We start from the raw sequence: 14,529 nt of genomic DNA on the forward strand, positions 1-14,529 counted from the left end.
GTTTATAGACTCTCAATATGTTCACATTGGCTTATGGGGCTTAATATGCTTGTAACAAAAATGTGTACTCACCACATCAAAAGTGAGTTTTGTTGAATAGAACCAATGTAATCCTGGTTATTAAGCATTTTAAACACAAGAGCGGGTGCAGATCTCTGCCAACGGTCCTCTTATAAAACCAGATTTAAATTCTTAATCCTTATTTGGATCTGCACCAGATTACACACATTCATAAATATCTCTCCCCCAAACATGACTGTGTTTTTCATCAAGATCCATGAATTCTTCCGAGAAATAGGTTTTCATCTCATAATATGAAATTAATTTCTTCCCAGACTCATACATCCTTTCGTGGTAGCTCTGTTCTGATCTGTAGTTTCTGTAGTTTTTGTGAAATCTACCCAATACACAAACTGACAGGAGTGAGAAGAAACTCCTTGGCAGAGGAGATCATGATGTATATTATTAATTCTATGATCTCAATCAGGGTTAATAAACGCCGAAGGGCTGAATATACTTTCAAAAAAATATATCCAACATGTCTTTCGACATCATCTCACACTGGCTTCAGGGTTTTTAGTTCTATCTCATTCTTGTTTAATTAGTTTTCGACAGATAAACCTGCAGCACATTGAGTTTATTAGTCTGTTTGTGTTAAATCTGTGTAATCAACATTTTAAATGCAATTAAAATATGCAAATATTATGCTTAGTATTTTTGAGTGCATTTTTCCAGTTGAGCAAAGTGTTCAGGTGTCAGATGAGGGCTTTACGACGGTGTTGGACCCACATGCACTTTGTTTGGAGCACAAACAAACCTCCTGCACTGAAATGAAAAACACAATATGGACCATGATCGATCAGGATCCTCACAAACGGACCAAGTGAGAGCTCCCTGTGTGCAGCATGCATGTTTTTGCCCTGCATGGTCGAAACTATGCAGGTTTTGTGGAAGGTTAAGTTGCATGCAGGTGTTAATGTGTTTGCCTTTCTGTCTGTGAACCATGTGTAAAAATGTCCAGGTTGTAGCCGGACCCCTGCTTGGCTGGGAGAGCCCCTCCCCCCCTGCATGCGGTTGTATTAACGTTTCTGACACTAGGTGGCAGTAGTGCCCTCTTCTTCATGCACCTGCAGATATATCATCACAATTTCTATACAATATCAAGTCTCCCCCACACACTGTCCATCATCACACACCACATCTAACTAAAAAGAGAGAAGCTGCCTGTGCACTTACACACACACATACACACACCCACACACACTCATATTGAGTGTATCATCTATGTACCTGCAGTTTGAGAAGTATATGAAATAGCTTATATTTTGTATGATTACACACAAAAAGACAAATACAAGTTGTCTGCTTGTAAAAAGTGAAATTACTAATTAAAGCTTCTGTGGGGCATACAAATTTATTTGATATAACAAATGACACAAAGATATGAAGAGAACGAGGGGGGGTGGAGAGGCTGTACAACATCCAGGCGAGTCATTAATACTTCTTAAGTATGTAAAGCACACACCTCCGTCAACGCCCAGCAGCTATACACACTTATAGATATCACTTCTCCTCTAAATATGCCTGATTTGTTTCAATAAGATCCACGAATTATATCTTGGAAAATGGGAAAAGTGCAATTAAACACAATGGATTAATTTTTTTTGGCTTCCTGTATCACATCCTGCTGCCAAGTTCCGTGGTCATCTATTCAGTTGTTTTTGTGTAATCTTACAAATGGCAGTGGTAAAAATTACAATCCATCATCAAGGCCTGTTTAAAATGGCGATTAAAGGGAATATTTCACTTGTTTGTTATTATATAAACACATTCATTAAGTAGAGTAATATTTACCTTTGATTGCTACAGAATTAAGTTTTAATCTGTCCCCGAGAGCATTAAAGTGAAAAACCCAACGTTTCTCTTTCTGAAGTGTGAATTGAATTTGAACAGTTTTTCCACTTTAAAGCATTCTTTGACTTCAGAGGCTCTTTCATGTGTCTTCCTCTGAGGCTCGTGGAAAAAAAATGAGACAAAAAGTTGACAACACAAATAAACCCACACAGGATGAAGGAGCCTTTTGAGATTTGAATGTAAAGCATAATTTGTTTTTTTCCCTCATTCAGGGTCGATTTTTTCTCTTCAAGTCTAATCCCTGTTTGTTTACTTTAAAGAAAGTTGTTTCATAAGGAGAGCATTCATTTTGTTTTCTCTTATATTATGAGGATGTTTGTGTGTGGATACATTTTCATAATTAGGATCCACTGAAAGTGTTTAATGCAGACTCCCTCTAGTGGCTGTTCCATGTCAAGGAGCTCAGGAGCTCTGATGGTTGTCAAGTAGCAAATCAAACCCCCCCGCTCACTGCTCCTGTCACCGGACCATCAAATGAACAGCTTCCTTTTAATGGTTTATTTTTATCCCCACATGTGTCGGGAATATAGACGCAGCACATTCTCAGGTCTATCGCGGGGAGATGACGCACACTGTCAATCATTTACACTGACATTCACACATATGGAAATGAATGTCTCCATTTCGTCTGAGCTGCACGTCTCGTCTGGGAGAGCAGGAGAGAACTGGAGCACCCAGAGGAAAACCCAGCGACTGACTGACAACAGACTGATGTCCCCTGTGTCTCCCAACCACTCATGTTTCTGCAACGTACATTTCACATATAAAGAATTGATGTGGGAAGGTAAATGCCAATGCAGCAAATTAAATCAACCGGATAAAGTCAACATCTGTGATCTGTGTTTTTCATCACGATGGGTAGATTGCAAAAAAAAAAGGAACTGTAGTTTAACTCGTACAACACAACAGCAGACGATGTAAACAAACAAATATAATCACTGCTCTAACAAACAGATTTTTACAGCATTGACCCAATTAGATGTTCTAATTTCACATCATTGGATGAATCCAAATAGAAACAAAGCTTTTGAACACCCAGACACCAAATTCAACCGACAAGTTTAACCTCATGTTTTGCAGATTGTCAACATTGTTTTCCTCAGAGTGGTGCTAATTATTTTTCAAACGTTTTTCTCACGGCTATTATGAATTATATCACAAACCTGCTTCTGCACCCACAGCTCTGGGTTTATATATAAAGAACCCGTCAGCCGTCCTAAATGGTCGGTGCAGAATGAGAGGAAACGGGACCAGTGACCTGACAAGTGTTCTGACTTGTGGACAAATGTTCTGACCCTTTTAAATTCCTCTCAGAAACGAGTCCAAACCTGTTGTGCTTGTGTTTATTTGCTGCCTGAAGTCAAACTGCATTGTTTTTCACCTCCACCAGCTTTTACGATGGGCCCCTCGATTTCTTTTCTCCTGAACAAATCTCCCGACCTTTGGGTGCATCACTCTGCTCACTTGCTGTGAAATAATGTTGTTTAAAAGTTGACAGCTGCAAACTAAAAAATGTTTTATGGCCCCGGGCTCCAGGCAGAGAACAGCAGGAGTGTGAGAGGTGTTCCGATGAAGTCGATACCGACCTGAGCGACCCAGGAGACGTGAATCAACAGTCCAGACGGCAGCTGACTGCTCTTTAAACAAATGTTCAGCGATATGCATCTCATATGACATTGGCTTGTTTTCATGTGTGGAGTCTTTGCTGTTTAATTTCCAGGCTGCATCCACATCACTGGTCCACGCACACGTCGCCATCAGCCTTAATAACTTCATATGCAAAGACTGAAAAGACTCGAGGTGGTGGTAAATTACTATTCTGCAAAAACACAACAGTGAAATAAATGGATTTTGAGGTGATGCACAATCTCAACAGCTCTGAGGCTTTTAAGAAATCTCTTTATTAAAGTCAACATAGTTTTGTCTCGAATAAGTCAACACTTCTAGACTCGTCTTTGTCTCATATATAATGGAAACAACACAATTGCTGACAGATACACAAACAGTTTAGTTTTATGTTAATGTTGTTAAAGCCCCTCAACTCTGAAACATGTTGGCTAATGTTAAGCTAATTAAGCTTTTTTAGTGCAGAACACTTTAAGGTTTTCTTCCCATTATTGCATCAACAATTCACATTTAATGTACTTTTAGAAGATCCTCATGCGAGTCATAACTAATTGATAAGCTCCAAATCAAACTACCAGACTAATAGCACACAGTTCGATAGCTTCATGTGGAGTTAAGTTAGTAAGAACAATAATATATATGAACTCCAGTTGTTTAGGAAGAGAAACTGTTCACATTAGCTTAGATTTATCTATTACAAACTCCAATATCTTCATAAACTCCAGTTGAATAACAGAGAAACTTTTGCGTTTGCTTAGATTTGGAATTCAACTATTTGCCAAAAAATTAATTATCCTGCTCTGATGGCTTTTTTTCATGCATGTTAAAATTTTTGCAAGCGACTCAGACATGAAACAACTTTTTTCAGTCGTTTGGAGAAAACTTTAATACATTTAAGTGCAACATGCTCTTTCTTTTTTACTCTGTTTTCGTCTCCACCAAATCCACTTTGGCTGATAAATGCTCCACTTACTCCCCCCCCCACCAACTTCACTTCCAGACATTTGATTTGAAATACTGGATAATGCTGATTTAAATATCAATCATTTGACTACCCAGCAATGAAAATGTCCCAAGGCTGTCTGAAGGAGGGTAAGTGCATAAATTATCTCACAAAAAGTTTCCCCTCATACTTCAATGTTCGGTGGAGCCGCTTCACAACTTGGCAAATTAACATATACGCCATGGACAGAAAACTTTTGAGAAACATTTGGCCATAACTCAAAACTTCCAAAGCACCGGGGAACAGATAACAACCATTGTCCAATTTAATTTCCTCCGGGAGACAGAACTTGTCACCTCTTGTTTTACAACTAATCATCTTAACGTCCAAGACAGAACAACACGGAGGAGGAAACTGGCAACAACACCACCGAGGCCAGGTTGTGCGTTTATTCAGTTTAACACATTTGCTCTGACTTGAGTTCAGACACCTGCGTCATGATGTCACGGTATTTGGAAGAACTGCGAGGAACTGACGCCATATTCTCCACATCGCAAATATTCAGGCCTCCTTCACTTCCTGTTGCCACTCATGTCTACTGCTTCACTCCGGTGTTGGACATTGTTTTAAGTCCTGATTGTCGTGTGTAATGAACTTCACTTTGCTGAGTCCACTGATCAGGGTGAACAGCACGAGCTTGTCTTTCTCCGGTAACCACAGCCTGGATCCATTTGTCACAACAGTGTTGATGTGACAGCTGCTGGGACACTGTGTGGATCCTGTGCTGCTGTTTGAAACCGACCCGACTGCTGTTGTTAAACCGCTGCAGCCAAACAAACACAGGTGTGCCCACACTGATAGGAAACTCATTTGGGCCTGGACGTGCAGGAGCATCCTCTGGACTTCAGAGGACATTACATCGACCTACCTGAGCTGACGTGTCTCTGCTCTGGGGGCTGCATTCGTAGACCGATGACGTCACAGTGGCACGACTAGACTGTCCCAAATCGAAGGCTCCTCCAAATGTGTCCCTGCACCCCCCCGAGCAACAGAGGCTCCAGCGGGTGGATCCTTCCCGGCCCAACATATCCCAATGGCCGACGTTGGCATGTGGCCATTGGAAGATGCAGCCGCTGAATTGAGGTACAGCGATTCATTTCCTGGAGACTTAATCTAACTTTGACAATAGTTACTACTTGCTTAACCTCAACCTTAACCTTAACCTTAACCCTTAACCTTAACCTTAACCTTAACCTTAACCTTAACCTTAACCCTTAACCTAACAATAACCTCTACCTAAGCTTAACCCAACCTCAAAACATGTCTTCACCTGAAAATGTTATGATTTACATTGACTTGCTTTTTCTCCCAGTAATGTAAACAGATTAAGGTCCCCATGACAGGAGTAATACCTGGACCACACAGACACACACACACACATACAGACACACACCCACACTCAGTGCTCTGATGATTCTGCCTCCAGTGTCCCTCCGCTGCTCATATTGTGTTGTGATTTATTAGGTTTAAAGATTATTATTCTTCTTTTCTCTTTAAAAGCCAATGGGAGGCGGCAGCTGCAGCGTGAAGAGGTCGATTTCAAAAGGAAAAATTATTGTTCACGTTTGAAAAATGGAAGTAACTGTCACTGGAGATGAAAATAAATGTTCTCTTTCTATCCAAAACAGACATTATCCAGATTTAAGGGAAGTTATGAAGTTTGGATTGAAGCTCAGGTGTGAAATGTCATAGTATTCATATGTACTTTGTACTCAGTCATGCCTCAATAATGAAATGTCAGCACGTCTCCTCTCTGCTGTTGCCTAATGCAGCGTGATATTGAGTCCTTGGCTGCGAAATCTCCAGAAGTGTGAGCTGCATGTTTATTAGTTATCGGAGACAATTTAGCTGCTAAATGAATGTAAACTGTGGGAGCTTACAGGAGTTTGAATCTCCCTCCGGTGCGCTTACTGTACACAATGCAACTGTTGAAAGCACAAATCCCAAAAAACAGCAACGCAGGCCGATTGAAGCTCCTCTCGTTATTCGCAAAAAACCTGCCTGACTGTAAAACTGCCAAAATCATTTCTCCTCTGGAAAGTCTGGAAAACATCCTGTGTTTCACAGATAAGAATTCTCAGGTATTCATCACCGTTGTCTTGTCTGCGGGGTAACAACAAAAAAATGTCTCTCATCCAAGAAAAACAACTCTCTTGGTGACGGGTGGGGGGTGGGGGGGGGGGGGAAGCAAAGGATTAACAGCTAAGAAGAAACGTGTGACAACTTTTTGGGAAAGATTAGAAGACAGAATCAGTGTTCATGACGTGTTTTTTAATGAAGCACTTCCATTGTCCTGACACTGGATGAACAAGGGGGGGATTTTATGTAATGTGGCGAGTTTTGGTTTTCTAATGGATGCATCATTTCAATGAAGACACGTAGAAATCAATGATATAATCAAACACAATAAAATCCTGATGAGAGAGATGTGAAGTCACTGACTCTCCGGGACAATGTTGATGAGGGTCAACTCGTCCTCATCGCCAAAATGCTAATTCTCAGTTGGCGTATGCTATGATAATCGCTCACCCTTTTTAAAGGCTGCCATATAATATTTTTACAGCTTCGATTGACAGCAGTTTAGTTTCCTCGTTATTGGCGGTCCTTCTCTAATGTCACCTTTTATATTCAGTGAGCCGCACCCCCCCGTACATCACGAAGGACGTCATACTGGGACTTAGCGAGCTGAATACCAAAACAACCTCAGTCACGTCCAGGTGATCGAATGAGGCTGCAAATTGAAAATTCATGTCAAGCGTTGGACACTTAAAGGATTAAAAACTCTATTATTCAACATTTCATTAACATCTGTGCACTTCGATGATGGAAGTGCATGATGGGGGGGGGGGGGGGGGGGGGAGTGCAGGAGCGCCCCCTATTGATGGCTTTTTAGAATAAAACATTGTCTGACTGTCATATTTATTTACAACATAAAAATAAGTTATTTTATTGTCAAAAACAAAGTCTCAACAGCGAATATGCAGGGATGAGAAGAGTCCATCCATCCATCATTCATCCATCCATCCATCATTCATCCATCCATCCAGGTAATTCCAGTTAATGCAGTCAAAATGCAAACCAGTTAAACCAGTTGTAACAAAAGTATAAATGTCATAAATGCAAACGTAGCAAAGTAAAAGGCCAAAAATAGTTTTCAAATCTATATTAGTGATTGAAGAATCCAAATGTGCACCAGCTGTGCACCTTTTTTTTTATACTTTCACCTATTTGCATATGGCCTCCATAGATTTATTTCATTTATATATGAATATCCAGCCTTCATTCAGAAGTAGCATCTTGTTCAAGTAGGTGTAACCTTTTTTATTCTTCACTTTCTTACCTAGGATTTTGTATCAGTTTTGTGTTTATGTGCATGTGTGAAATAGTCTCTGCCGTTTTATACAAACCATTTTTTATAGTATAATCATACCACTGAAGATGCTTTTTAAACATCTTCTTAATAGCTTCATTAATAGCAATGCATTGGCTAGCCATAACTGTGCCCCCTAGTGGCAGAGCGAGAACACTTGCAGCTTTAAAGACAAAGCGAACAGACGCAAGTTACAGAAGAACGGAGACAACAATATCGATATTTGATTGAACTGTTCATGCATCAGTTTAGAACAACCAGAGATGCAGATCTGGCAGGAAACCAGTCGCCACAAAAAGTCCATCACTGAGACAAATGGGGAATGGAACTTTTCCGTGTCCATCAGGCTGCTGGGGTCCGCTTTGGTCCTCATGACGTAATCCACCCATGTCAGCCAGGGTATCCATGAACCCCATATGTGGATATCCGCGTGCGTGCAGTCAAATATTTGTGATCTCACTCACTGTACACATGCTAAAGATAACATTTATATTTAGTTGTTCAACTCTTTCCAGTCCAGTTGGTTGTGCGCTCTTGGTTTGGTTGCGAAGAAGAAATAGACGACGTAAATGGAACTGTGGGCGTGTATGGTGAACCTTTAACAGAAAGCCTCTGAGACCTATTCATGTAAACAACACCGATTCAGCACATGGTTGATACAGTCAAGACAAAACCACACTATGAGCATTCGACCTGTCACAGGGCCACAAAGACGGATGCTAGATGATGTAAAGTCATTTCTCTGACTCTTAGTACCTCGACCTAAAGGGATTTTGCACATGCTGCAGAAATTGACTAATGTTTTAAGAGATCATCTCTCTGGGGCTCTTTCACGATGTCATTTCAAAAAAGATGCATTTATCTCTTTAGTGTGTTGCAAAACACAGATGCTCATCCCCACTGACCTTGAGAAGGAAAGAAATTACCCCCAAAGTCTCTCGAGAGTGCTCATGCTTCAAAGTCCTCTACTGGAGCAGTACTTCTTAGACACTGTGACATTAAGTGCCCCCCCCCCCCCCCCCCCTAAAAACATTATTCAGTCACTTTCCGTGAATCATGTTTTCTGCTCCACTCCGGGGGTTTAAACGCTGCACAGAGCCCGAAGGCAACAGAGCTGCCTCCTGCTCGTTCTGTGGGAAAGCCGCTCTCGTCTGGCCCGGCACTCTGAGGCCTCCGAGGGATACAGAACAAAAATTGTCCACGAGTGTTTCCCCAAGGCGAAACCAAAGTACAGGGTCGGCCTGTGTTGACGGAGCCTCGACATGACGTTCAAACATCTTCTCCTCTAACGCCGAGCGAAAGATGCAAGACCTTCGCTGATCTGTTCTGCGGTACCGGAGTTCGACTCGCCGAGAAGCACCAGGCCTTCAGCAGACTCCTTCTCTGGATTTGTGAGCTCCGAGCCGGAGCTGGACCGCCGGCAGAGGGCGAGGAGCTTGACAGGGATGTGCAGCAACACCATGAGGAAGCAGAGCTGCTGCTTGGGGCCGAGGGGTCCGAGGTGTTGGAGGCTGGGCCCGAGCTGGAGGAGTGGGTGGTGATGTGACCCGGTGGCGAGGCGGTTTTCAGGCAGCGGCCACGGAGCACGTTGAGGAAGGCCTTCTTGAACTCCTGGCTGAAGCACGGGTAGATGATGGGGTTGATGCAGCTGTTGAGGTAGCCCAGCCAGAAGGTTATTTTAAAGATGGTTTCAGAGGGTTTACAGGACGGGAAGATGGAGCCTGGAGGACACACACATGAACACACACATGTAAATCAAAAATATGAATTATAATGCTCATACAACACTATAACTTCATGTTCCAGCAAGAGGCAGAAAGCTCTTAAGAGCCAGCACACTGCCAAAGCTGAATCCATATACAACTGGGCTGCACAATGCACAACAAATGATTCATGCAAGCTATTTTTTATTCAAGAAAATTGTCCCCATCTTCGAATCATGGGTATCCAATAACTCTAATACATCTAAAATGTATGAAACTGTTTTTAATGTTTTATGAGGATGAAAAGTATTCTATATTTTGAATTAATAATGTTGTTGTTGTGCAACTTGTTGCAGGAATGCTATCATATTTTGCAGGATTGTATTAAAACTGTATTTCCTCTATGTGGTTTCAATAAGGAAACAACATTTTCACCATCAAAAGAACAAGGTTTTCTTTGGGACTTATCCAAACTGATTCGGTGCCATACAAATTAAAAATAAATAAATGAACCAAAGGGCCCTTAATTTGAATTCAACAATTTCCATTCACAGAATGTAGTTACAAAAGTCGGGATTCAGGATTTCAGGATTCAATGATTTCCAAACTAAGAAACCCGAGTTACAGAATTATCCTTTCAGAGAGGGACATGACCTGAATGCATTCTCAACAAAACCATAACAATTGAAGATATTTTGCATTTTTATAGTTTGATATTATGCAAACCTGCAAGCACACAGAATGAGATAAAAACCATCTGCCTCGTCGGTTCAGGGGAACAAAAGCCATTAGTCACATGTCAGATTTTCACGTGCTTCACAGCAGCTTCATCCTGTATGATTCTCTGATGAGCTGCAGTCACCTCACTTCATGAGCTGGGTATAAGCACACTGCCGGGTGATGCCTGCATGGTTGTAGCTGCAGTTAAAAGGTGAGCAGCCACTCAGTGATGCAGCACAAATCAAGCTTTCCATCTGAAGAACAAATATCAAATATGCAGTGGTTCTTCTAAACCTCAGTCATGGAATCTCAGACTCTTATTGTCTGGGAGCCTGACTGAGCGCCGGTGCTGTGAGCCATGAAGGTCTGTCTCAATTGAAATGCATAACTACACCCCGATGTCTCTGGAGCCCACGGGGTGACTGAGGATGCCTCCGAGCATTACGGCCCATTAAGCCTCACGCTTGTTATCTGTAACAGCGTTCATGGGAGGGAGCAGTGCTTTGGCTCATTCAATTTCATCACACAGTGGAAGCCCATTCGGCTCCTGTGTGGTGTTTTATTTGCCTGCCTGTAATTGAATTTCTCCGTGTTCCTTCTGAGAACAGTGGGAGGGGAAGTCGAGGCTCAGCGGGGGGGAAGGTCCAGCCCGGCGTCGTGCTCCGAGTGAAACACACCATCAAGCATCGCCACACAAACGAGCGTGTGCGCCACCAGGGGTGTCACAACGAGGTGGGCAGAGTAGGTAATTGCATGGGGCTTTGATCTGAGAGGGGGCCCCTGAGAAGGGCTCCTTCTGGCAGCTACCCCCCCCCCCCCCTCCGTTGAGTGTGTGTGTGTGTACGATGTGTCTGCAACGGTGGTAAACTTTACGACTTTACTTTTATTTACTATGCACATTCTGCACTTGGTTCATAATTTTGAGACTAGAAGAATCGGGGGGGAATGTTTGGCTTGGGTTTGATGGTTTTGTTCAATGGCCCCTTTTTCCTAGGGCCCCTGGTAATACTCCCGTGAAATATACAATTGTTGTATCTACAGTCTGCAGCACATTTTAACAGCTGGATTACACATCGGGGGCTTATGATAAGGCGGCTTCCGGATGTTAACACACAAAAAAAAGATGAGATAAATGTAACACATTGTTTGTTCGGATGCGTTTGATCCACACTTTCCTCCATCTTGTGTCAGAGCAACAGTTTTTCTCTCTCGGTGAGATAACAATTTGTAACCGAGCCCACGTTCCAGCGAGCATCTCACCATCTGTGACCTGGGAGCCGGCGGCTGATTGACGATTGCCCTTAATTACACACTGGCCTCCTCCGACAATCACTTATCTGTCTCCAGCCGTGAGAGCAGATTCAGAAGCAATTAAGATTTGAGATTGAGCTTCACAATGGCCGCTCCTCTGTCCTCGCTTTCGATAACGGCGCTCTCATTGTCTCCTTTGACAGACACTGACAAAAAAGACGGATTATTTATTAAAATATGAAGTTGACACTGTGTGGCGTCACAGTCGTGAACCTTTCCTCCTGATGTTTTTTAACTGCAGAGACATTTTTACTCACGAAAACGTATTAACATTTCATGTTTTCTCCCAGAGTGGAGTGGGCCTCTCTAAAAGATGGATTAAGGTAATGATTGAAGCTCCAACCACGACATTAATGAATTCTTTAATCATTTAAATCCCTGTTTTAAATTCAGAGATTAGGTCATTACCTCAGAAACAGATGAGGAATTTAAAGGCCCCAATTTGTGTTTCTCACATTTTATCGTTAAAAATAATTCCTTCACAGTGAGGTGCATGTTTACACACGTGTACACCCACGATGTTGAGGTATAAGTACACATCTTCAGTACTCCAGCAACTGGATATTCTTCTCATATCTTCTATTATTCTATATTTTCATACACAGAAAATGATATTTTCTTTCATTTTGTGTGTATTAAAATATACGATGATGGAAAGTAGCAGCTTTGTAGATTTAAAGTATTTTTACTGTGCTGACGACAGTTTCATTTTTGAATTGCAGTCGATATAAATCTTGGGATGTGATTCATTCACTGAAATATCGGGATCTAATTTTCCAATATGCACCAATAAGAAAATCTTTATCTGACAACGTAAACAAATCAGAAAAGATGTGGATTTAACCTAAAATTTGGACAGAAACGAAATAAAGTATAAGATTCAAGTTCATTTTAAAAGGTTGAATTTGTGTTTTCTTTGTATTTATTATTTGTTATTCATCAGACATTTTATGGTTAAAGTGTGAAATTCAACCCTCTGTAACATTTGTAATTGTGTGTGCCTTGACCTCCACATGTCTTGCTTTGCGTCCCGCCAACGCAAATCTCACTGGAGCAGTCGGATTCAAGTTTTAAGACTAAACTGTGGATCCGAGTATTGAGTCAGCAGCGTTAGGATCCTTGGCTGCATCTCAATCTGCAGCCTCAGCACTTTCCCTCTCTTAAGGGGATGGGAGGAATCTTTTGGTTTGAAAGGGGATGATGGCTCCTCACCCCTGGTCATGAAGGTTTGATTAAATCTTCATTGTCTGATACTTCTTAATTCCCTATAATCGGATCAGCATCAGCCACCAGAAATCCATATCCTTTGGGTTCTATTCAGCACAACAATGGTTGGACAACTTTCAGTGTTTTTTGAAAGATTGCCAGGGAATCGTCTTTGACACTTGGCTCAAACGCCTGAGTGTAAAACAGAAAACATGAGATTTACAAGAAGGGGCTGTGTCAGGTGAGATTGGAACCTTACCGATGGGTAGAACCAGGAAGAACGGGAGCCAGCACAGGATGAAGCACCCGACCACGATGCCAAGAGTCTTGGCCGCCTTCTCCTCTCGAGTGAACTTCAGCAGCCTCAGCACGGAGAGGGTGCAGCGTTTATGCCTCTTGATCTCCTTGTCCTCCTCCTGCTTCTCCGTCTGCACCGTGTGTCCTCTGTGAATCCTCAGCACCACCCCCTCTGTCTCGACCCCTTCTCCTTTGCTGCCCTTCCTGATGGTGTTTGTCTCCCTCTTCACCACCGTGTACACCCGGCAGTACATGGCCAGGATGATGGCCAGAGGGATGTAGAAAGACCCCAATGCTGAGAACAAGGCGTAGCCGGGCTCCTCTGTGATCCGGCACACCGTCTCGTCCTCTGGGTCGGGCTCCTTCCAGCCGAACAGGGGGCCCACGGATATGGCTGCGGAGAGTCCCCAGAGGGCCGCCACCGCCGTCAGGCCTCGCCGCCCTGTAGCTAGAGCAGGGTAGCGGAGAGGGTAGCTGACGGCCAGGTAGCGGTCGATGGAGATCACACACAGGCTGAGGATGGAGGCAGTGCAGCAGAGCACGTCCAGGGCGGCCCAGACGCCGCAGAAGGAGCGTCCGAACACCCATCTGCCGAGGGCCTCCGAGGTGGCGGAGAAGGGCAGCACGGCTGAGCTGAGCAGCAGGTCGGCCGCCGCCAGGTTGGCGATGAAGTAGTGGGTCACCGAGCGCCAGTGGTGGTGGAACAGCACCGACAGGATGACCAGGATGTTGCCGAGCACCCCGAACACTGCGAACACCACCAGCACCAGGCCCAGAACCACCACCTTCATCACATCCACCTCGGGCTGGGTGGTGGAGCTGCAGTTGGGACAGAAATCTGCAGCAGAGAAAACGCTCATGTTCTCAGCAGGAACCATTGTAATCTGTCGGGTGGGTTTGAGTTGTTAAAGGTTTCTTGGATTCGTAACACTCCTGTCTCCTCGACAGTGTCTCTGCCTTGTCCTGCTCCTCCTGATGAAAACTGAGACTGCTCCTCCAGTTCATCCGCAGATGATGTGGTTCTTTGCCAACTGGTCACATGGTCCTGGCCCGGGTTCCCTGGCAGAAAGAACCACTGCCCCGGTTCGTCATCTTCAGGCCAGAAAAAGCAGAGCAGAAATGTCCTGTTTTTAGTGGCGCTGATGGATTTGGGATTTCATGTTGGGATTTCATGATCAGCGATGCTCACACGCTTCAGTGCAGGACACCTGTTAAAACAAGAGACGAGACAAAAGGATATTTAACAACACATTCATGATCCAGCGCTCTCATAAAACAGGCTCATCAGCACTTAAGTGTTCATTTGGCAAAGATAAGGGCTCAGGCACAATATCTCATTCATTATCTAGACTGTGGCGGCCCGATATATTCTAATTTGT

The 14,529-nt window shown here is 43.2% G+C and overlaps 1 protein-coding gene across 1 annotated transcript; it reads right to left on the reverse strand.

Moving 5' to 3' along the window:
- Positions 1 to 9,182: 9,182 nt before the first annotated feature.
- Positions 9,183 to 14,028, reverse strand: adra1ab (adrenoceptor alpha 1Ab). Its single transcript, XM_053411479.1, has 2 exons — positions 13,113 to 14,028; positions 9,183 to 9,634 (listed from the first exon to the last, which is right to left on the reverse strand). The coding sequence occupies exons 1-2, from the start codon at positions 14,026 to 14,028 to the stop codon at positions 9,183 to 9,185; spliced, it is 1,368 nt and encodes a 455-aa protein (XP_053267454.1).
- Positions 14,029 to 14,529: the final 501 nt, after the last annotated feature.

Source organism: Pleuronectes platessa, chromosome 19, assembly GCF_947347685.1.
Source record: "Pleuronectes platessa chromosome 19, fPlePla1.1, whole genome shotgun sequence".
Classification (NCBI taxonomy): domain Eukaryota; kingdom Metazoa; phylum Chordata; class Actinopteri; order Pleuronectiformes; family Pleuronectidae; genus Pleuronectes; species Pleuronectes platessa.

Bases quoted from the DNA above. Each gene is read 5' to 3' on its own strand.
- adra1ab (XM_053411479.1), bottom strand. From the start codon at position 14,028: ATGGTTCCTGCTGAGAACATGAGCGTTTTCTCTGCTGCAGATTTCTGT. The intron at 9,635-13,112 runs GTAAGGTTCCAA...TGTGTCCTCCAG, and splicing joins CTTCCTGGTTCTACCCATCG to GCTCCATCTTCCCGTCCTGT.